We start from the raw sequence: 22,221 nt of genomic DNA, 5'->3' as shown, positions 1-22,221 counted from the left end.
GAACAGGCTGCCCAGGGAAGTGGTTGAGTCACCATCCCTGGACGTATTTAAAAGATGTGTAGAAGTAGGACATAGGACATGATTTAGTGGGACTTGGCAGTGTTAGATTTACATCGGAGATCTTTTCCAACCTAAATGATTCTATGATTCTATGATAGATGCATCCACAACACTGGTATGCAACCACTGATAGATGCATCCACAACACTGGGTATGCAACCACTGCAACCTAGTTCCCTGATTTAAATAGGGGCTGCAGTGGTCCTTAGTAAGGGCTTGGATGCTCTGTTGGGAGCATGCATGTGCCAACACAACAAAATGCAAGACAGATCATGCTCCCTGATCTGGGGTGAGTGGCTCTGCACACCAAGACTTTGACTTGTTTTATCTTTGCTAATCAGAACTGCTCAGGGAGGTACCTGGGTTTGACAACCTTAAAACCTTTGTCACTGAGGGTCGGAGCCTAGGGATTCTTGAACACTTGTCCAGCTGATCAGGCCTTATGTTTTTAAGCAAAAACATTTTCTTCCTAAGCATCACTTGCATTGTTTGGTGTCCCTGGTTTTTCATTAGTGAAATAGTGAAAGTGTATAAAAGTTGGGGATCTTTAATCCAGCTAGCATTGGTTTGGCGTTCAGAAGCTATATATTATAAGCCCTGTGGACAACTGGCTTGGGTGATATGTCTATACCTGAATTTCCCTGTGTGGAAAGTAGAGGAAAAGGCACTGACTATCCTTCTAAAGTGGTTCTAAAATTTACTATCCAAAAATGCTGCACAAGACCTAGGTATTTTTATTACTGTTATTATTTGAAATTATGCAGCAATAACAGGAAGGCAAGATCATCAATGACAGCTGAGCAGAGCTTTAGTTAGGAAATGGTGTGATGATCCAGGCTGACATTTTCATTGCTTTATAAGCTGATTTATTACCTAAGTTATTTGTTGTGAGAACCAAAACAAAGTGGGAAAGGAGTTTGCAGCAATCAAACTTAAAGACAAAGGCTGCGTGTGAACATCATGAATTTTTAGGAAAGCTGATACAAGAAGGAGCAGAGAAGCTCCAGACCATTGAGACTCTGAGAAAAGGACCATCAGGAAACACTCTGCAAGCAACCTATGTGTACCTGAAAATGCCAATATGCAAAACTCCGCATATTCATTTTCATGGAGGGCTGGGTACGGGAGCTGTAACAGAGAGGGTCCCCTTTCTCAGTCAGATTGCAGGCTGGACCTCTCCAAACTGATGCATCCCAACCACTGGGAGCTTTGGGAGACCGGTGCAAAGACTTGCCTCTGCTGAGGCTCAGCAAGCCCATTCATGGGGATTTGGAGATGCAGCTCCTTCTTTATCCAGAGTAGTGCTGGATAGATTTTTGTAAAATGTTTTGAAGTGTGACTGTGCCAGACCCTTGTGTCTGACAATTATGTTTGTTTAAGCAAGACCTCTGAGCCTGTAACAATGGAATTATCTATTTTTCAGGACAATTAACACAACGTTTTTGTACGAGCTGAAGGTCAGAGGATTAATGTGGTTTTATCTACAATGCATTTTTAAAAGCTAATTAAGAATTATTCAGTTCACTCTGTACTAAAGACTGAGAACATTTCACATTAGATGACTCTTGCTCCTCTGCAGCACGAGAGGGGGAGAGAGAGAGAGAGAGAGAGAGAGGAATGGAGGAAGAGAGGAACAGAGAAAGAGTGAGCTGGCATGCAAATAAACAAATACATCACAGGGATGCAATTAATGGAGAGCAATATAAAACTTCATTCTGGTAACACTAGAGATAAAATTGTCTCCTGGACAAAAGGGCTATTCTAAAATATAAATCAGCAAAAATATTCAGTATTTGCAATCACAAGCATTCCTTGTTAGAGCAAGAGAGATAGGGGGAAATAGAAGGAAGTGCTGTGCTCAGAGCATTATTTTGGAGATGTTTTTATCACCTAGTGCTTACGGAGCATCTCCTCCTTTCTCCCTCTCTTGCGCCTGACAGCCTGTACACACCATTGTTCGTCTGTGGGGAAAGCCTGGTTAACAGGCCTCCTGTCAGAGGTGAGTCTTCTGGGAGGAGGTACGTGAGGGTGAGCAGCAGAGGTGGGACCGGGGTGCCAGGCAGCCAGCTCCTGGCAGAAGGAGCTGCCTGCTGGCAAGGGGATGGGTGCGGGTGGTGGTGAGGAGGCAGCATGCCCTGCATGCACCTTGGCTTCAGGGATTGCAAAGGTTGAGGGAAGCAAAATGAGACACAAAATCAGAGGCATCCAGAGGTAACGCGAGGATTTGAAAACCAGGGCGAGGAGTTTATTTTTAATGCAGTGGCCTCTGCCTAGCCTTTCAATGGGAAAAGGTAAGAAAATTGGAAGGTGTTCCTACACTCTTACTTTTGGATGCTTATCTACGCTGCTGATTTGAGCACTGAGGTTCATTTGTTGTGTCTGCCCAAAGCATGTAAATACTATCAGACATTGAGGTGCCTCATTTCAAAACTGGGCTATGCACTAGTATTCTCTTGATCAAATGTGGCAATTATTTCAGGCTTAAAACCTTTTAGGGATAACAATAGGTGCTGCCAATCAAAGCCAGAAAGTACACATACATTCAAAGAGCAAGCTGAATGAGGAATAACAGCAACATGTGTAGCTAGAATATATTATGGATTACCATCCTCTTACACAAAGGCTAGTAAACTCTTCAAAATGCAGCAACATACAGAGCTAATAAAAGGGACAGAAATGTGCGGATGCCTCGGTTTGTCTAATTTGTGTCTTTCTAGCACTGGTAGGATGACTCACTGGATTTAGCAACAGCTTGTGAAGATGAACATATTAATAACTTTATGCTGCAGCTCTGTCATAAAATGTAATCTTTTACAATTCTGTATTCTCAAGTGAAATACAAGCTTAGAACCAGAATAAAATTAGAAAAGATATTTGAATTGTCAGCTTATTTTCTTCTTAAATCTGTGTTTATACATTTAAATATGCAACTTAATTTGGAAAAGAGTATTCCTTTTCATCCCCATCCCTTCCCCAGTGTGCCACTCCCTACTATAAAAGACTGAAGCATATTTAAATACAGGACTACCATGATAGTACTCCAAGGTATTCTGTATCATTCTGTGGGTTTTTTTATTGTACCAAACATAAATGAACATTTTTTTTCCCATCCATAAACACTTGAATAGGAAAACTTATGTAGACCATGTACAACTCAATGGCAAAGAAACCAGTTGCATATTGAAATTTGCATATGTAATCCACAATGTTAGTAAACAATGGGATATATATCCTTTCAGCTTTTGTTCAACAGATTTGAATAATTAGATAACAGAGCACAAGGCTTGCCCTGAGGACATAGTAACTATAGCCCTGAATCTTTCAATCCTATTTTAAACCTTTCTCCATGGTTTTAGGCATTACCCTAGTCTACAGAAAGGTTAATCTGAGTGCTTGGTGGCTTGTAGAAGGTTATATATAAAGTGTCTGACAAAGCAGCAAGTAGAACCAGTGTTTCTAGGTATTAAGATGGTGACCAAACCACTAGACTGACCATTTTGTTTCTCCTTGATTTTAATGAGGCTTGATTTTAATGAGGCAGTTTCACAGACTGTGTCACTTGCTGGAGATACGTTTGCATTTGTGCATTAAACATACTTGCAAATTTACTGAAGTAACAGGAGAGAAAAGTTACAACAATTTTAGTGTAGACAAGACCCAAATGTTAATTTCTAATCAAACCACTAGACTGACCATTTTGTTTCTCCTTGATTTTAATGAGGCTTGATTTTAATGAGGCAGTTTCACAGACTGTGTCACTTGCTGGAGATACGTTTGCATTTGTGCATTAAACATACTTGCAAATTTACTGAAGTAACAGGAGAGAAAAGTTACAACAATTTTAGTGTAGACAAGACCCAAATGTTAATTTCTAATTTTTTGGAAAATTTTATCTTTTTACACTAAATAGCATGAAACACAATTGATTAGGTTCAGGACGTTCACTAACTTTATTTTAACTTTTTAAAAAATTATTTTCTGGGCATGGATAAAGCCTCAGAAAGATAACTGTCTATTTTCTACTACATTAAGTGGTTTGTTATGTTAATGTTTTTATTTATTACTTAAAATGAGCTGAATTTGTGAAATAATTAATGCAAAAATCTATGCACCTCATTCAGTCTTTCCATGCCATGCATCCTTTGAAACTACTTATGCTCTTGATTGATTTAGTGTATAAAAGAAAGCAGTTTCTAATATTTTTTGTAAAAATCCCAAGCTCACAGAATTAAAAATTACATGTATTATATATATACATATGTATATGCATATATAATATGCATAAAATACTGTATCTATATAATGTAATATAATGGAAACACATTACACACATAAACATATAAAAATATACTGTGAGATTTCTCTCTCTCTCTCTCGGATTCGTAAGTGATAATGAATTACGTACACCCCTATCTCAAATGCTTAAAACCTGAAAGTGCTTACACTAAATAGTCAGATACCTATTGCAGAGAAAGATAGACTTCAATTTCTTACCTGCTTTTTTAATTTCAGGGACAGCTGTCTTCTCATGAGCTTTCTCTTTTTTTCCTTCTTTTTCTAAGATTTAATTAAAGAAAGTAATTTGATGTGCTAGAACTCTGAATCATACACTCAAATATGCAGTCAGCCAAGTCCTGGTGGGCACATGCTGAAAAAAAAAGTGACTTATTTGGGAGTTTAGTTCAGATTATTCCCTTATAGCACTTGCATCCAACTAGCCACAGAGCAATCAGCTGAAAATGAAAATTAATCGGTATGCATCAACTATGGATGATTTGGACCCTTAATAATTCATCAAAGGCTAGGCAAAAATCATCAGTGCGTGAATGTGGTACCTTTTAGCTTAAGCTCCAGTAGCAATGAGATCATTAAAAACTAATGAATGACATAAATATTTTCCCATGAAAGCAAGACCATAGTGGACTTTAGATGCTTCCTGGGAATGAATGATCCAAAATGTTATTTAGATGGATATCAAGGCTTTGCAGTTTGGTCACTGCAAGTTTTGGTTGTGATTCTGTAAAATAAATAAATAAATCTACCCCACCTTCAGAAAGCGGTGCACCATTAACCAAGTGATATCTCCCATGAGTTTTGTGTATGGCAGTATCACTATGTCCTGCTATATATAGGGAGTCCATTAAATTATTTAACAAGCCCATAGATGGCCACCAAACAGGACTTCTTATTTTTCAGAAAAAGAGTTTAGAAAATATCAGACACTGAACACATCAGACATCAGATACTGAAGAAGCAGTAACATGCAAATAGTGACTAAGCAACTAAGGGAAGGACAATACAGAGCCAGAAGCATAGGATTAAACTAACAAAAAACAGTGGGATTTGAGCCAGGAGTGGGAGTAAAAGCTGAATGAGGCCAATAAGAAACATTCCCAAACCATACCTTTCTTCTTAGTTTCAGTCGTAACCCTCTTTACATCAGCCTTTTTCTTTTCCTCTTTTCTCTCTAAAAAAGGAAATAGAATGAAGGAAATGTGTGTATGTATGTATGTATGTATGTATATATATTTGGGATGGGAATCCTTGACTAACTGCAATAGGTTCTAGTTTTGAAGCTGGTCACTTATTTAGGAGTTTACCATCAGCAGCTCAGAAATACAGCTTAATAGTCAGAGAGTGAATGTGGCGCTAAGGATAGAACTGAAACCAGTATGTACACCAGGTAATTACTTAAATAAGTACTAATTCAAGAAATTATGCCCATTAACCTGGTATAACTAAGAGTTTATTGCAGTGATTCAGTAGCCGTGCACCTGTTCCCCTTCTTTTATAAAATCTGACTGAATGGCAGCAAAACTTGCAAGTGGTACTTGGGAATAAGTGCAGAATGCTATGAAAAGCCTGCACATATAATATATCTTTATTACACTTTTTATGAATTGAACCTTTGAAACTGTCATAACAGGACTTCTGTTATTCATGGAGAATTGCAGTGAAAGCATCATCTACAAAAGAACATGACTTGTTCTTTTAAAAGCATCTGCCTCTATTTTGTCAATTAATTGGACAACAGTAGAAATAAGGATAATGTTCTTGCTTTTTTACAAAAAGCTACAACAATTTAATTACTTATTCCATGAATGTTATTAATTAGAAAATTGAGAGTTCATTAGAAGAAATGAGGAAGCTATAGTTCTTATTTTTCCTTTGGGAAATGAATCCCCATTTTGATGGGGAAGAATACAAAAGTACAAGAATAGCTAATCTAAATGCTTTGTTTAACTGCTCATCCACAAAAAGCCAAATTTATCACTTTCAGTTGTGCTGCATGGCTTTCGGTGTTGATGTAGTTAGTGCAACTATAGTTATCTTTTTGTGATGTTTTACTGTTATGAATGTGGATAAGAAACCAAGTTGTATTACCATACAAAATGGCACAAACACAGGACCATAAGCCTTTAAATGAAAGTCTTTTCTTTACTTGAAAAATATTTAAGGTATAGGAATATTTTCTGAAGCCAGCAGATCCAAGAAGCAAATATGCTATTATTGCTTGCATAAATTAGCATGAAGATAAAGAAAAAATGAAGAAACTTACTTTTCACTTCTCTAGCTACCACAATCGACTTTTCTTCTGCATGACAAAAAATATACAAAAAGTGAATGAAGAAAATTAATTGAAATACTGCACAGCATGCTTCCTAAACCAAAACAAAATGTGTGTATGTTTGATAGAAAAATTGCTATTTTCATAGAGTACATGAATTCCACAATCTGTCCATGGTGTTTTCATAAATAAAGTTATTTTGCCTATCGTGGAGGCAATGTATTTACCAATATTCAGAGTCTCCCCAAACCATACTTCTGCTGATTTTCTGACAATAGTGTTTAATGTTAAGCACCATCTTCACATGTTCCACTTTTTTCTTGTTTTAAACAGATTTGTTCAATGAGTTTCCCTTGTTATTGTCTTGACAAAATGAAACAGAAAATCCGTGCATGAGTTTTACAGAATGTTTCTCCCAGTGTTTTGTGTGCTTAATTCTCCCTGCTGAAACCCTGAGCATACTGGACTTCAAGTTACAAATTCCTTTGTTTTGTGAGTGTGCTTTATGATACTCAGGTTTCTAAAGCATGTATAGAGCATCAGAGTAGTGCTCATCCTCCACAAGCTTGTTTGGGGTGTCATTTTCCTGTATATGTTAATATTCTTGTTATTGTCTATCTCTAAGGTTCCCAGGAGTCTCGCTCTTTCTCTGTTTGACGTGCTGTTCCAGAGACTCATGCTAGGAACCGTGGCTGCCTCCTCAAAATGGAAGACTCTTCAGCCTCAGATTACACACAAGCTGTTCCTCAGCTCCACTGTCCTGTGCCACCTATGACTTTTCAGTGTTTCATTTTCACATGCAATGTACAACTCTTCTAATTTCTAAAATGTTGTTTAATTTGTTGCTTACTCTGCCTGATTTAACCGAAACTGTTAAACATATCAAGTCTATCAGTTACTGTCAGAAAAAAAGCTTCCTTCTGCCTTCCTTCCACTAGCCTTTACTCCTAGTAACTAGAGACTGAAGTGCTGCTGGTACTTCTGTGATTTCCATTTTTTTCTGAGTGCCTTAGTTCTGGTGGAGCTGTTAACAGCTCCACTCTTCTAGTTGGATTAATTTTTTTGCTTCCTTATACTTCTGGTGTTAGGTGATGCACAGGAATAATTTGTAAGCCCAAGGTCCTTACAACCAACAAGATTCTCTTTAATCAGAGACCATTTCTGCCTTTGAATTTGTAGCATTTTGCACGCTTCTGGGGCCCAGCTAAGCCACGTGAAATCTGCTCCAAGATTCATAGCAAGGTTCAGAGCCATATGTGTCTTGAGAGCCATGAGCGGAGACATGGAGCTTTGAGAAGCGGAGTTTTGTATGGAGGATGTACAGGAAGTAGCAGGATTTTTTACTGCAAATAACCTAAAGCGCAAGGAGACTACATCCTGGCTGCAGAGTTTTTATTGCTAAGTCATTCTGCCAATTAATTCCACTGACATAATTTTCTTCCATCAAGCTCTCAAGTTGCAATATTCAGAGTGTCCAGGGAGCCTAGAAACATCTATGTTCGTTATGAATTTTCTAGAGGATGATTACATAGACGTATTAAAGGGCTGTGGCCCCTATTTGCCATTAACACTGCCCAATGCAAGATATGCACTCTTGGTCAAGTCTGAGAAAAACAGTCACAGGGCTTCCATTCACATCTCAGCTGCATCTAGCCCCATTGATGTCCTTCACAGCTACTACTGACAAAAGTTTATGTAAATAAGAACGATGGACTTGGTAAATGGATGGAAAGAGCTATTTCTGATTTAAGGAAGCAATCCCATTTCTTGAATAAATTTATTTCCTCTCAATCTGAGTAGCTCACATTTAGATAGTTGCATATTAAGTGTATATTTAACACCAGCAAAAATTGTAATTTCTGAAGCAGTAAATGCAGTGGGGTTTCTCCAGATATGTACACAGCTAAATTAAGAAGCAGAGCCAATAATTAAATAGGAAATTACGCAGGTCTTTTGACCCCATCTGTTAATTGAAAGTACTTATTTTTTTAGCTAGGAACTGTAACAGGACTACAAATGTCCATGGACCAGCTGCATAAAAAGGAATCATAATATGTGCGAACAGTGGGTGATGCAAGGAAACACAACGTATTTCAGGGTTGACTACAATATGGAATTCAAGTGCAATTGACTATTGAAATATCTATTGTTATTGTTACTGTTTCTTGATAATGTAATTAATGCTATTTTTTCACTAGGAGCACTAGTCCTGAACCACATTTTACATACAGGGTGTAAGAGATATGTGTACAAAAAGACCTCACCTTCAAAAGCCTGCAATGCCTTTAGAGGAATGAAATAGGGGTATATGCAGGTGGCAGAGTACAAGATGACAGAATCAGTCAGCAGGACAAGCAATGGACTTTGCATTTAGTCAAGTTTTTTTCTGTAGACTCTACACAGAAGTGGAGCTTTATGTAGTACAAGGAGGAATCCAGTGAGCCTGAGAAGTGTGAGTTAAAGCAGTGATGTGCTACTGAATGGGAAATTCAGGTAAAAATTTTTTCCTGGGGGAAAAAAAAGCAGCAGTGTAGAATAGTTTTCTTGGGAAGTGACTGAAGCAAAGAGAACAGCCCTAAAGCAAAGAAACATCTGAGATGGAATTATTTATTTCTGAATAAGAGGTGAGGGACCGAGGACACCGGTAGAAATCCAAGTAAGATTCAACTGAGACCAAGAAAGAGGTGTTTCAATCTGAATTGCCTTTACCAGCTTTGACAATGTCTTTGTGTTATTCTCATGGGACGTCAACTAATTCTTGGACAACAGGGGGAGGGGAGATAACAGAAACATGCTAACAACGCAGCACTTGAAAACAGGCCTGGTAAGACCAGTGTGCTACCGTGCCAGTGCTGAGTGGAATCTAAATTTAGGGATGCACGTGAGTTACTGGGCATAGTCTCATGGGAATGCCGCCTGGGAACTGGAAGATGAGGGTGCGCTAAGAGTTTTTTCTCCGTATTGCTCCAGATGCTCCATGTGCTTATGGAAACACTGACCCTGGAAGGGATTGTCAGCTCATCCCAACCCCTCTGAGGAACTGAGGTAAGGAGGGCAGCAAAATACAGCCATGGGTACCTTCTTGTGGAGAGGCATGTGTATAAAAAACACTAACTAGTGGGACCGAATGCCAGAAGTTTGGAGATGTTTTGGTTCAGATAAGCCTTCCAAAGTTCAGATACTTATACAAGGCTTATCTGCATTTATCTAAAACCCTGTTGTCAGGAAATCTCAGGAGAAAAGCTCTTGTGAGAGACTTTGGATATTGTCTGGCTTTGTGAAATACTACAACACCTTTTCTTGCCTACTGATTCTGGTCCTGGCAGAAATGAGGAGCATCAGAGATATGTGTATACTCACTTACATACAAAACAGAACAAAACAAACATTAATTTAGCTTTTTCTGAGAAACTATAATTCAGACTGAACGCAATAACTTCATTCCAGGTAAAACTTCATTCCATTTTTCTGCAAGCATCTCTGTACACCCTAAGCTGTCACCAGCATAATCTTAAAAGACCATTCCAAAAAAAAACAAGTTGTATTTTTAAAATTGTATTTCCTTATTAATTTGAAGAGATTATGGTTGTTCTTCCTTTCTTTTAATTGGTGACTGAAATCCTTTCCCTGCTGAACTCAATGAAAGTTTTGCTGTTGATTTCAGTGGGACCTGGATATCCTTTTAAATATTAAAATAACTCACTACCTTTCAGTTTTCGATGATATTTCTTTCCCCTTTGCATATTGTTTAGGGTGGAGACTGACAATGACTGGTCAGTTGCACTTTTGATTCTAAACCATTTCACACACATTCACACAATAAAGCCCCCTTAGGGTTACAAATATTTTGGAGGAACTAAAAAAAATGCAAGGAAATATTTCTGCTTAGCTTAGAATGTTATGGAAACTCATACTTTTAAAATTAAATCTAAATTTCATGTAAAAATTGACCTCAGCTCTCTCTTTGAAAAAAATGCCTTTTTTTGGTGTAAGAGTGTCCTTGTTGGTCCAGTTATATTTCCAGTTTCTATGAGAAATAATTCTGTCTTGTCTCAGCCAAACTACTGAAAAGTCAAGAAAGATCAAAGAAACCTAAAGAGTATTAATCTAAGTTCTTAGAATTGCTTCTTTTCACACACAAACACATATACGTGTGTGCACACACACTCACGTACTCTCTCTAACTTACAGGTGAGTGCTTAGGCCAAAATTAAGTGCATTTTTTTCAAAGCTCTGTTTAAACTGCACTGTTTCATTTCAGCAGAGTAATGCAGTACAATTTGTTCTCATATTGAGCAAGTGAAAGACTAATGGGGCACACAGGTCACTGGAGATATAGTACACCCTGAAGTCCTAGGCAATCTCTCCAGCCTGATTTTGCTTTTTGAAACTGCTTCACTGTTTTCAAATCCTAATCTGCAACACTATTTGGCAGCTTTGAAGATTGCTTATGGAGATATTTTTGAGGTCTGCAGAAAGTATGTAATAGCAATATCATGCTTGAAATTCCTAGTGCTTTCATGTGACCCACATAAGTGTTCCTCATTTCTTCCTGTAGTGATTATAGGCTCCTTTTTCATGGTTCTGTTGAATTAAGCACCAAAACTGTTCGTTAATAGCATGGGGCCATATGTTGCCCTCACTAAACGATACAGTGGGGAGCAAAGAGTACAAATACCAGTGTAATGAAGCCACAGTATGCATGCCAAGGGAAAAAAGAGAGGGCATGCCAACTTCCATGACAAGACCAACAATAGAAACTCCATTGGACAATGGTCAATGGCAAATATGATTATGATGAAGAATTAAATTCCCAGGGGAACACTGACATGGTATGACCTTCCCTAGCAAGAGCCAAATTAACACAGCTAAGGCAGCAGGGTTAGCCTTCTCCCTCTTTGTGACCGACATTCCTACGAGGCAACACAAATCAACAGCAGCACCAATTGTGTTCCCGGTGCTGGGAAGGGTTTTGATGATGCTTTTTATGGGGCATGCTTTTAAGCAAGAATGTCTGAGGTTTAGGAAAACAGGATGGCCAGGCTATGCAGGACCTCTTCTGCAAGGGTTTCCCTTTTCTTTCCAAAGAAACATGGAATTTCTGCCTTTGGAAGCCCAGAGAGTCTTAATCCAAGTAAGTATTTTTAATTTGCAGGTGCAACATATGCAAAAGATTATTGCTTTTCTGTAACAGTTAAAAACCATTTTAAAAAGTTAAAATAATCTTCAGAGTTATTTGGTTTTATTAGGTAGAATTTGTTGAATATTTATTTTTAAATGCATAATCTAGTATTAAAAATTGGCTGCATTCTAGTAAGCTTGTTTCCTGATGTCTGTTTAATTTTTTCTGTCTTATGCTAGAACAAAAGTAGTACAGAAGAGCCTCATGTCATTAATTAAAATGTCAAGGGCTTTCTGAAACAGTGAAGATTTAGGCTTTTTTCATCATAGCTAAATCATTAGAGTTTACTGCTTAAATGTCTAATCTAAATCATTAAATAACTCACTTTGAAACCTTGTGCATATTATTTCAAAGATTTTACTGTCTTCAGTACAGACTCATGGAGATGTAGGGCCCATATTTCTCAAAAAAATCTTGTTTTTATTCTGTATATACAGTACCCTGTTAAAGCTACCTAAACTGTTTCTTCTAATAAACTAGATTAAAACCTAGCCCATTGTATTATGATATTTCTGACAGAAACATTTTTCTTAATTCTTTTTATTCTCCCTTGGATTAAAATTTATCAGAAAATGGATTTTCATCCACAAATCATGTAGGTATTACTAAAATTGTTCTAAATTTGGAGAAAACTTCAAAATTCTGCATTTTTGAAAGCTTTCTGTTGTATCTTGAATCACTGTTTTTCACTAGAAGGATTTTTTTTTAAAGGTAATTTATTTTACAGTACAAAAGAAAAAAAAGTTTTTAATAAAAAAATCTGTGTACAGAAGAGAAGGAGGCCATTGACAGACTGTACAGAGGCAGATTGATTTATATAAGATTTATACACTTCTATACATCAAGGGAGCTTTATTAAAATTTGTATTGGCTTTAGTAATTTAGATATTCTTGGTTATATCCCCTGATGTTATATTCATGAACTGAGATATAGACTAGAAATCCTTCTTAAGATAGTCAGATAGTGTACATTCTATACAGTAACAAAGATAGATGCAGATTTCTATTTCAATGCCAATTTAGCCTCCGCAGGAGTTTTGGAGGAAGTTAAACATATTTCACAGCACCTCACTTTACTGCATTCTGCAAAATCTGTAATTAGAGGATTCAAACAGTGTTCTAGAGAAAATATTTTTTTTCCTCAGAGATCCTCCAAGGACATCACAGAGATTTTAATTTTTTATTTTTTTACCTCTTTTAATATCACAAATACCAGCAAGATGGCAAAGAACAGCCAGTACACTTCAGTCAAAGGAGGGGGATGCTTCAGAGCCCATCACGATCCATTAACAGATCAGAATGGTTATGTCGATGACTCTTCCGTGATAAATGCTCTCCCACTCAAAGGTACAAGCACAGATTTGTAGGACAATATAACCCGGAAAATCATACTCGGGTACAATGCTGTTCAAAGTTTTTTTGTGATACAATGTTTTTCAAAGTGGTACAAAGCATACTGTCTGTTTGAGATCATATGTAATATTCATTAAGATGCCTTCCACCGAGAGAAGGATCTTGATACAGGCTTCTCACAAAGGTGCTGTGATCTTGTGAGAAAGCAAAGACGTGCTATTCTGGAACAATTAATATGAAGTCTTTCTAATAACTAACTAAGCCTCTGAGATTAGTTTCAACATTTCTTGTTTAACTGCAGCATCTTCCTGAGAGATTACCCTGCCATGTCAGAGACCGTAACATTGGAGGACTCTCAGAAAGGAGAGTCCTTCTCAGGTGAATGGGGAAATGGAGGAAGCTAAAAGCTATGTGAGCTGAGCAGAAAAGTCAAGACCTGAGAGAGAGATTCACAGAGAATCAATGTACGCTGCAGAGCAGTTTTAGGATGTCAGTGAATAACAAAATACAAGAAAGCTAGAGTTAAAAGCGGTGGAGAAGACTACAGTCAACGAAGAAGCGTATTAAAGTAAAGTTCAGATAGCCATGTGGAATAGATCTGTTCAAATTACAGCCAGCACCAGCGTCCTCCCTAGATGGCAGCATCAGAGTGTCCGCCAAGCTGAGAGCGCTGCTTCCAAGTCCTTGTGAAAGCTCCAGAAAAAGATAAGATAAAGAATTTAAAATGAGTTCTTTTACTTCATGGTTTGCCAAACAAGGTTTCCAAGCTCGGAACACAAGTAGAAGTTATGTATCAATGTCTTTGTCTTCACAACTTCCTTTTCCTTCTTTCTCTTGTTTATTGTTACAGGATCTTTTGTTTTGTTTTGTTTTGTTATTCTCTTCTGTTGGTGACCTGAAACTTCAAATTCTTAATTGACCTTTGAGTGTAAGATCTCAAGACAGCAAGTGCTTTTTGAAAAGAGCCAAACCACCATGAAATAGGGGAGCAATGATCTATTCTTTTCCCTTCTGACCAGATGAGTACAAAGCATTTTTCTTTCCGACCAGGAGATATCTGAAAAGTTCAATTCACATGCACACACTTCAATGCAATTTATTGCATACTACTAGAACGTAGTGTACAAATTGGGATTGTCTTACATAATCACCCCTTTTCCAAAAAATTTACCGTGGAGGTGAAGGAAGAGAAAATGGCAATGACAAGGAAAGAAAGGTTGAGATTTAATACATAATAACAATATGCTCTTTTGCTAAGACCTCACAAATTCAGCAGAGCATAATTTCTACTGGGCATTGGATACTATCCAGGAAAAGCTTTCTATTTGAAAGCATCAAGTAATCTAAAATGTTAGAGACACTTAGCATGTATACTACCACTATTTTCACCTTATCAGAAATCAAGAATCATCCAAGATTACCTAAGAAGGCAGTGGCAAAACAGCGCAATAGTGAAAACATCTCAATCTAGAAAAAGAATAAAATCTTTTCAGACTTTACCAGCTGCATGGTCTTGTATCTAGTGTCTCAATATTGCTGAGTTGGAAAACCTAGGGTCTAAATAGATCGGTTTCATAAATTTTCTGTGTGACAATTGTTCTGCTACTTCCTACAGTTTTACCTTTGTTCAGAGCTAGTTGTTTCTGTCAAAGGCTGGGCCAGTCCTTCTGTGTTATATAAAGTACATTTCTCAATTAACAAATGCTTGTACTTGTTCCCTATTCTGAGAACTTATTATACTATCTTCAACTATATTTATGTTAAGAAGAACTTTTTGTATCAATCTGTCCCTTCACCTGATCAGTGATATTTGGTGATGTACCAGTCATAAAGGTATGTAAGCAATAAGAAGTCACAGGCAGATAGATGTCTCTTCAACTATTTCCAAGATTTTAATTTCTCTGCCTACTCCGCTTTTTGCCTTCTGTCACTGTGCTAAATATTCCCATAAATTACTTAATTATTTTCCCCAGGGCTGAAATAAAGCTTCAGGGTTTACGGTTCCTAAAGGCACTGTGGCGTATTTTCTCATATATGGAAACCACAAAATAGCGCAATATAACAGCTTTTCACATCAGCATTTTGCAAGCAATTCCTCCTTCTTCATTTCCTCCAAAACTCTTGCATGAACAGTATTGTATCCTAGTGACTGGTCTTGAGCCTTAAAGGGAATTTAGTTGTATGATTCTGAGCAGATAATCTGCCCCCCAATTTGTTTGCCAAATGGGTGTCTAATTTACATTCACAATTACCTCAATTGCATGCATAAATGAGCTAATGAAACACGCAAATGTGTAACTGGTCATAAACAGTCATTTCCATGTGCAATTGCAGTAATTGCATGCTCTTCATGATTTTGAAAATCAAGAACTTAATGTTAATTTGATGTTAGTTCATGTTGTATAACAGTTATATTTAAAGATTAAGTTTATCACTCAGCAAATGCAGCAGTCTTTTTCTATTATGTCTTTTTTCCATTATGGTTAATTAGTGGATAACAGTGTTTAACATTGCAGGGACTTCTTTTTGCTGATAAGCAGGGTTCAAACATTTCCCTAAAATAAGCAGGACTGTAAATCTATTTATATACTATATTGTGTCACAATAACCACAGTTTTATACTCCTTTAAACAGTGTGTTTACAAAGAAATATTCATTTGAGGTAAAAGAGATTTTGGGGAAAGAGATAATAAGTCACATAACCATTTTTATCCAAACATTCTGATTCACAATAATCACATTACAGAAATATCTCATTAATTTAACTCTTTGTTTTAGTCATAGGTTATGACAAAATCTAACTCTCATTTTCCGTTTCCAAATGCAGGCAAATCCTGTAGTTCTTGTTACTTATTCTGCTGCCATCCCATCTGTTTTTCTCTTAGATTGCAGTTGCAATTGCTTTCTGGATAACATAGAACTAAGACCTCTATGAGAGAGATTAGCAAGTGATGTGACTGAATGACTCTGAAGTATTATATGAAAACTGCTATATAATTACATGAAAAGACTCATGTGTTTTGTACTATTAAATTGTATGGTGTTGAGATCAAGAATGTATATGGCAATAGTAGTTTTAAGTCATCGGACATAGTCCATTTTAAAATTAAAATGCATATTTCAACCATTTTACTGATATGATTAGACTGTAAACAATATAATTCAATTGCATGGGTTATGTTGTAATCTTCTGAAGGTAAGATCTGACTTTGTATTTTTCTTTCAGTGGTTTTAAAAATAGGAATAGGGTTGATCAATGCAGAGCCAGAAATGTTATGTTCATTATTGCAGATAATACACAGAAACATTATTGAATAACAATAGCTGAAAGAGTAATCCAAAGTATATTAAGAGGATAATGTTGACTATGTTTACAGTTAGATGGCAACTTATGGCTGAACACCATCCAAAGCGTTTTACAGATTGGACATTGATCCTGTAACCTATTTCACTCAGGAAATCCCCTGAGACATCTGTGGGACTACTGTAAGGAATATTTACGTCTTGTCATGCAAATGAGATTGTGCCATTCATGTCCCAGGCCTAATCATTTGATCAGTTTTGTAACATAGGTTATATTTATAAACAAAATCCATTAAAACAGAGAGTCAAGTTAATGAGTAGAAGCCAATAAAGGAGGAAAAAACTCAAACTTGCCTTCAATAGCTGCTGGTTTCTTTCTTGGACTATGTTCTAGAAGAAGATGAGGTGGTACCATTTCGTTATGTCCTGCACATGAGTATACAGGTTAAGAAGCATAGAAAATGTACTCACTAACAGGCTGAGCAGATTCACTGGGAGGTTGAGCTCCCTTCAGAATTGCTAATGTTTAAAATATTACACTGTGCATAAAAGCTATTATCTTCCAGACACCATAGGAAGGAAATGTATTTCTCAACAAATAAAGTCATTTATCTTTAAGAGACACATTTTAAATCAATGAAGTCCAAGTGACTCAAGCATATGCTGAAATGCTTAGAGTTCTATTTTTCTTCATTAGACTAAAAAACTCTGAAGAATAATACTGTGATAATAAGGTTACATATTCATGATGCCTCTTCTACAGTAAAAGCTTATTTTCTTCTGTCAAACAAATGATCTTCAGTAGTTCCCTCAAGTCCACTTATTATGAACTTCTTGAAACACCAGTAAAAATTATTACGTTTCTCATCCTTAAGGATTACTCTTAATTAGCCAATACCAACCAGGTCATGCACTGTAAACACTGACAAGGTTCTGATTCCAGCTGCTGACTGAAACACCTCTACTCTCTCAGTGTTGAACTGTACTCTCTCATAGTATTGAACTGGGACTTTCTGTACTGTCTTAGCCTACGTGCAGACACCATGCTTTATCCAAGATATCTTTCGCTTCATTTCCCCAAAGATTCACAAACAGATCTATTGCACTCTTATATTACTTATGCTTCTTTTCTGGTTTATAACACCTCTTTTGCAGTGTCCTTATTTCCTTTTAATTTCTTTCTCTGACATTTATGCTCAGTAGCTATCATGTCATTGTCATTTGGAAAGCACAATTTGTTGTAACCTGTGAAATAAAATTAAGTAGTTAAATATAATATCGATCCAGTCATTTGGGGAAAGAGATAATAAGTCACATAACCATTTTTATCCAAACATTCTGATTCACAATAATCACATTACAGAAATATCTCATTAATTTAACTCTTTGTTTTAGTCATAGGTTATGACAAAATCTAACTCTCATTTTCCGTTTCCAAATGCAGGCAAATCCTGTAGTTCTTGTTACTTATTCTGCTGCCATCCCATCTGTTTTTCTCTTAGATTGCAGTTGCAATTGCTTTCTGGATAACATAGAACTAAGACCTCTATGAGAGAGATTAGCAAGTGATGTGACTGAATGACTCTGAAGTATTATATGAAAACTGCTATATAATTACATGAAAAGACTCATGTGTTTTGTACTATTAAATTGTATGGTGTTGAGATCAAGAATGTATATGGCAATAGTAGTTTTAAGTCATCGGACATAGTCCATTTTAAAATTAAAATGCATATTTCAACCATTTTACTGATATGATTAGACTGTAAACAATATAATTCAATTGCATGGGTTATGTTGTAATCTTCTGAAGGTAAGATCTGACTTTGTATTTTTCTTTCAGTGGTTTTAAAAATAGGAATAGGGTTGATCAATGCAGAGCCAGAAATGTTATGTTCATTATTGCAGATAATACACAGAAACATTATTGAATAACAATAGCTGAAAGAGTAATCCAAAGTATATTAAGAGGATAATGTTGACTATGTTTACAGTTAGATGGCAACTTATGGCTGAACACCATCCAAAGCGTTTTACAGATTGGACATTGATCCTGTAACCTATTTCACTCAGGAAATCCCCTGAGACATCTGTGGGACTACTGTAAGGAATATTTACGTCTTGTCATGCAAATGAGATTGTGCCATTCATGTCCCAGGCCTAATCATTTGATCAGTTTTGTAACATAGGTTATATTTATAAACAAAATCCATTAAAACAGAGAGTCAAGTTAATGAGTAGAAGCCAATAAAGGAGGAAAAAACTCAAACTTGCCTTCAATAGCTGCTGGTTTCTTTCTTGGACTATGTTCTAGAAGAAGATGAGGTGGTACCATTTCGTTATGTCCTGCACATGAGTATACAGGTTAAGAAGCATAGAAAATGTACTCACTAACAAGCTGAGCAGATTCACTGGGAGGTTGAGCTCCCTTCAGAATTGCTAATGTTTAAAATATTACACTGTGCATAAAAGCTATTATCTTCCAGACACCATAGGAAGGAAATGTATTTCTCAACAAATAAAGTCATTTATCTTTAAGAGACACATTTTAAATCAATGAAGTCCAAGTGACTCAAGCATATGCTGAAATGCTTAGAGTTCTATTTTTCTTCATTAGACTAAAAAACTCTGAAGAATAATACTGTGATAATAAGGTTACATATTCATGATGCCTCTTCTACAGTAAAAGCTTATTTTCTTCTGTCAAACAAATGATCTTCAGTAGTTCCCTCAAGTCCACTTATTATGAACTTCTTGAAACACCAGTAAAAATTATTACGTTTCTCATCCTTAAGGATTACTCTTAATTAGCCAATACCAACCAGGTCATGCACTGTAAACACCGACAAGGTTCTGATTCCAGCTGCTGACTGAAACACCTCTACTCTCTCAGTGTTGAACTGTACTCTCTCATAGTATTGAACTGGGACTTTCTGTACTGTCTTAGCCTACGTGCAGACACCATGCTTTATCCAAAATATCTTTCGCTTCATTTCCCCAAAGATTCACAAACAGATCTATTGCACTCTTATATTACTTATGCTTCTTTTCTGGTTTATAACACCTCTTTTGCAGTGTCCTTATTTCCTTTTAATTTCTTTCTCTGACATTTATGCTCAGTAGCTATCATGTCATTGTCATTTGGAAAGCACAATTTGTTGTAACCTGTGAAATAAAATTAAGTAGTTAAATATAATATCAATCCAGTCATATGCATCAGCATACATTCACTGCACCAGAGTCCACATGCAATCAGGCTGTTAAATCTCAGCTCCAGCTCCACATCAGAAACTTAAAGCCATGCCTCATGCTTGGTGATAGACTCAGAAGAGAAATTAAGACCTTAATGAGCCTTGGAAACTGCAGTATCATACTTACCCCTCTCATTTTAGAAAGTTATGTATACTCATGGGGAATGCATAAGAAAAACATCGTCTTGAAGACAGCAGTGGGATTTGAGCACCGTGGTCTTAATGTTATTGCATCTCATCAGCATATGTACGATTGCAGGCAAATAATTTGCAAGCATGTAGTTTAGTTCATCCGGTAATTTGCATAAAATATCACACACAGAGCCACTCAAACTTGACTCACATGCCTGAGCCACTGACAAAATGTCGACACATTGACAAAATCAATGCATTGAAGGTGCTGTGCAATAAATGGTAAAAATCTTAGGTTTTACACGTATTTCCTGTCTTGGCAATAATCACAAGTGGATATTTACCAATCTCATCACAGAATGACTCTAGCCTTAAAATGAACAGTAGGCAAACATCAGGAATCCAGATGTCTAGCCATGATTTTCCAAACACTTTATGTCGTTAAAAAAATCATCTTGAAATTGCTAATGAGATGCTGAATACCATTTGTTGCCAACCAGAATAGAAAAGTTATATCCATAACCTCTGTCAACATACAGAAAATTCATTAATTGAATTCCTAGTTCAGAATGAAAACAAAAATGATATAAAAATTAATGAAGAATGGGTAAATAATCTTACTCTTTCTGCTAGTTTTGATTAAAGTCCTAGACTAAAGTTTAGTTCTTTTTTTTCTTTTCTTTGTTTTGTCTAAACTAGATCACCTATCCCTAGATGGAAAAAGTGATAAATTTTATAGCTTGGACTAATTGTTTTGTGTGAAAGATGATAAAGGGCAGTGGCTCAGAATGTTGAGTAGATCAGTAATGAAGAAGGATAGTCAATAATTTGGACTGCAGTGTGGTATCTCCTGTGTGAGGCAATGATCTAACACCTCTAGGTCAAAGTACAGGCTGGCCCCATTATCTTCCTGTTCTTTGCTGTAGCAGCAGTTTTCTAATGATTGCACCAGCGTTAGTTAGTATAATACCAGTGCGATACCACTTATTGCTAATGACTTGTCAAGTTGTATTTTATAGTTTTACAAGTTTTAAACAAATCATTTATTTCATGCAAATTGACCACATGATCCAATATGAGAGTGTTTTAAGCACCAAAAGCTTAAGCTTCACAGATCAAAAACTTTCCCTTAGGCCAAAATGTTTGTTCTGAGCAGGTTCCCATCCACTCTCATAAAAAGCTTTTTTAATGTTTCAATATGTTATTAAATGTCTCTCTATTCACTTTGAAGGGAATGCAAAGGACAGTAGCTGAATAAATATTTTATCCATTCTTTTGATGAAATATGTTAAAGGGGATATCCTAAGTCAAATTTCTTTTCTCTTCCTTTTTCTCTCCTCTTTAAGTTATAAAGCACAAGTGGTTTTCTGCACTCATAATTAGAAATGAGGAACTGGCCTCAGCAGATCAGACAATTAGGATTAATGGTGTCTACTACTTTGACTCCAGCAGTGGACAGTTGGACACATATCCATGATGTAAATGAGAGGCAGGCAGGATGTTTTTAATGATCCCAGTGGGCAATCAGATTAATCCATGAATCATGAGAAGTCATTATCCAGATTACTACTATTATTATTGGACATACAGTTATCTCGCTGCTTTAAAAATGCAACCACAGAAGAGCACTGAAATTTAGTGTCTGCATATTTATTTGCTTCTCATTTCAAATGTAGACTTTATTTTTCTACTATGAGATAAGCCAAAAAGGTTCATTTGACTTTATTTTTTTTTTTTTTAAATTAGGGTTTGATTGCTCCAAAAGACGTAATTGCAAACACAAAAATGTGCATACATTTCTTCGCCTAATCTGTCCATGCAGTTGTGCTACAGATACATCCTTCATAAATGAGACTGTAAACAGCTATCTAACAACAAATTACAGTCAATGGAAACCGAAATAATGAAATGTTTTGACTTTAAGCTCATGGGAATGTGCTCACCAGGAGAAAAAGTGTCATGTTAAGACATGAGTAGCTTCCTCCACTGCCTGAAAGGAAAGAAATATGCTGCAAAGATGAGTAGAAGGTTTAAGACACTAGATGGTAACATGAATACTTCATTGAAAATAAGCTACAGTCCTCAAGCTCTGTGAAACTTCTGTCATCGGTGTTTGTTAAATCACTTGAGATGTCATGAAGAAATTCATTCTGACTTGGTTTATGAATATTTTAGATTTTATGTTACATGATAAGGAATACAAGACAAACTTTAATTACCTTACTTTTCTCAATCTAGGAAGCGTCTTTCTACATGTGTCAAAAATGTCATGTCTGAGCATTGAGGATAAATTGATTTCTTATGATAACAGCAAATCATGTGGGTTTTCTTTCTTCCCTGATCTGCCCACTTCAATTTGTCTGCAGTGACCC

General features: G+C 36.5%; 2 protein-coding genes across 2 annotated transcripts in view; both read right to left on the bottom strand.

The window, feature by feature from the left end:
• Positions 1 to 17,427, bottom strand: part of LOC103907073 (triadin-like) — a 77,112-nt gene extending 59,685 nt beyond the window's left edge. The window contains exons 1-3 of the mRNA XM_019474608.1: positions 16,821 to 17,427; positions 6,620 to 6,655; positions 5,465 to 5,527 (exon numbers count right to left, since the gene is read on the bottom strand). Coding sequence (XP_019330153.1) covers positions 5,465 to 5,527; positions 6,620 to 6,655; positions 16,821 to 16,881 — 160 coding nt within the window. The 5' untranslated portion in view covers positions 16,882 to 17,427. The remainder of the gene's footprint in view (positions 1 to 5,464; positions 5,528 to 6,619; positions 6,656 to 16,820) is intronic.
• A 1,269-nt stretch (positions 17,428 to 18,696) lies between these two features.
• Positions 18,697 to 22,221, bottom strand: part of LOC103907071 (triadin) — a 100,805-nt gene continuing 97,280 nt past the window's right edge. Inside the window, exon 12 of the mRNA XM_019474601.1 lies at positions 18,697 to 18,812. Within this exon, the coding sequence (XP_019330146.1) occupies positions 18,697 to 18,812 (116 nt within the window). The remainder of the gene's footprint in view (positions 18,813 to 22,221) is intronic.

The sequence above is a fragment of the Aptenodytes forsteri genome, unplaced genomic scaffold (assembly GCF_000699145.1).
Source record: "Aptenodytes forsteri isolate BGI_AS27 unplaced genomic scaffold, ASM69914v1 Scaffold217, whole genome shotgun sequence".
NCBI classification, from domain to species: Eukaryota; Metazoa; Chordata; class Aves; order Sphenisciformes; family Spheniscidae; genus Aptenodytes; species Aptenodytes forsteri.
The sequence above is the reverse complement of the archived record's forward strand: the minus strand, read 5'-3'. Positions and strand labels throughout refer to the sequence as shown.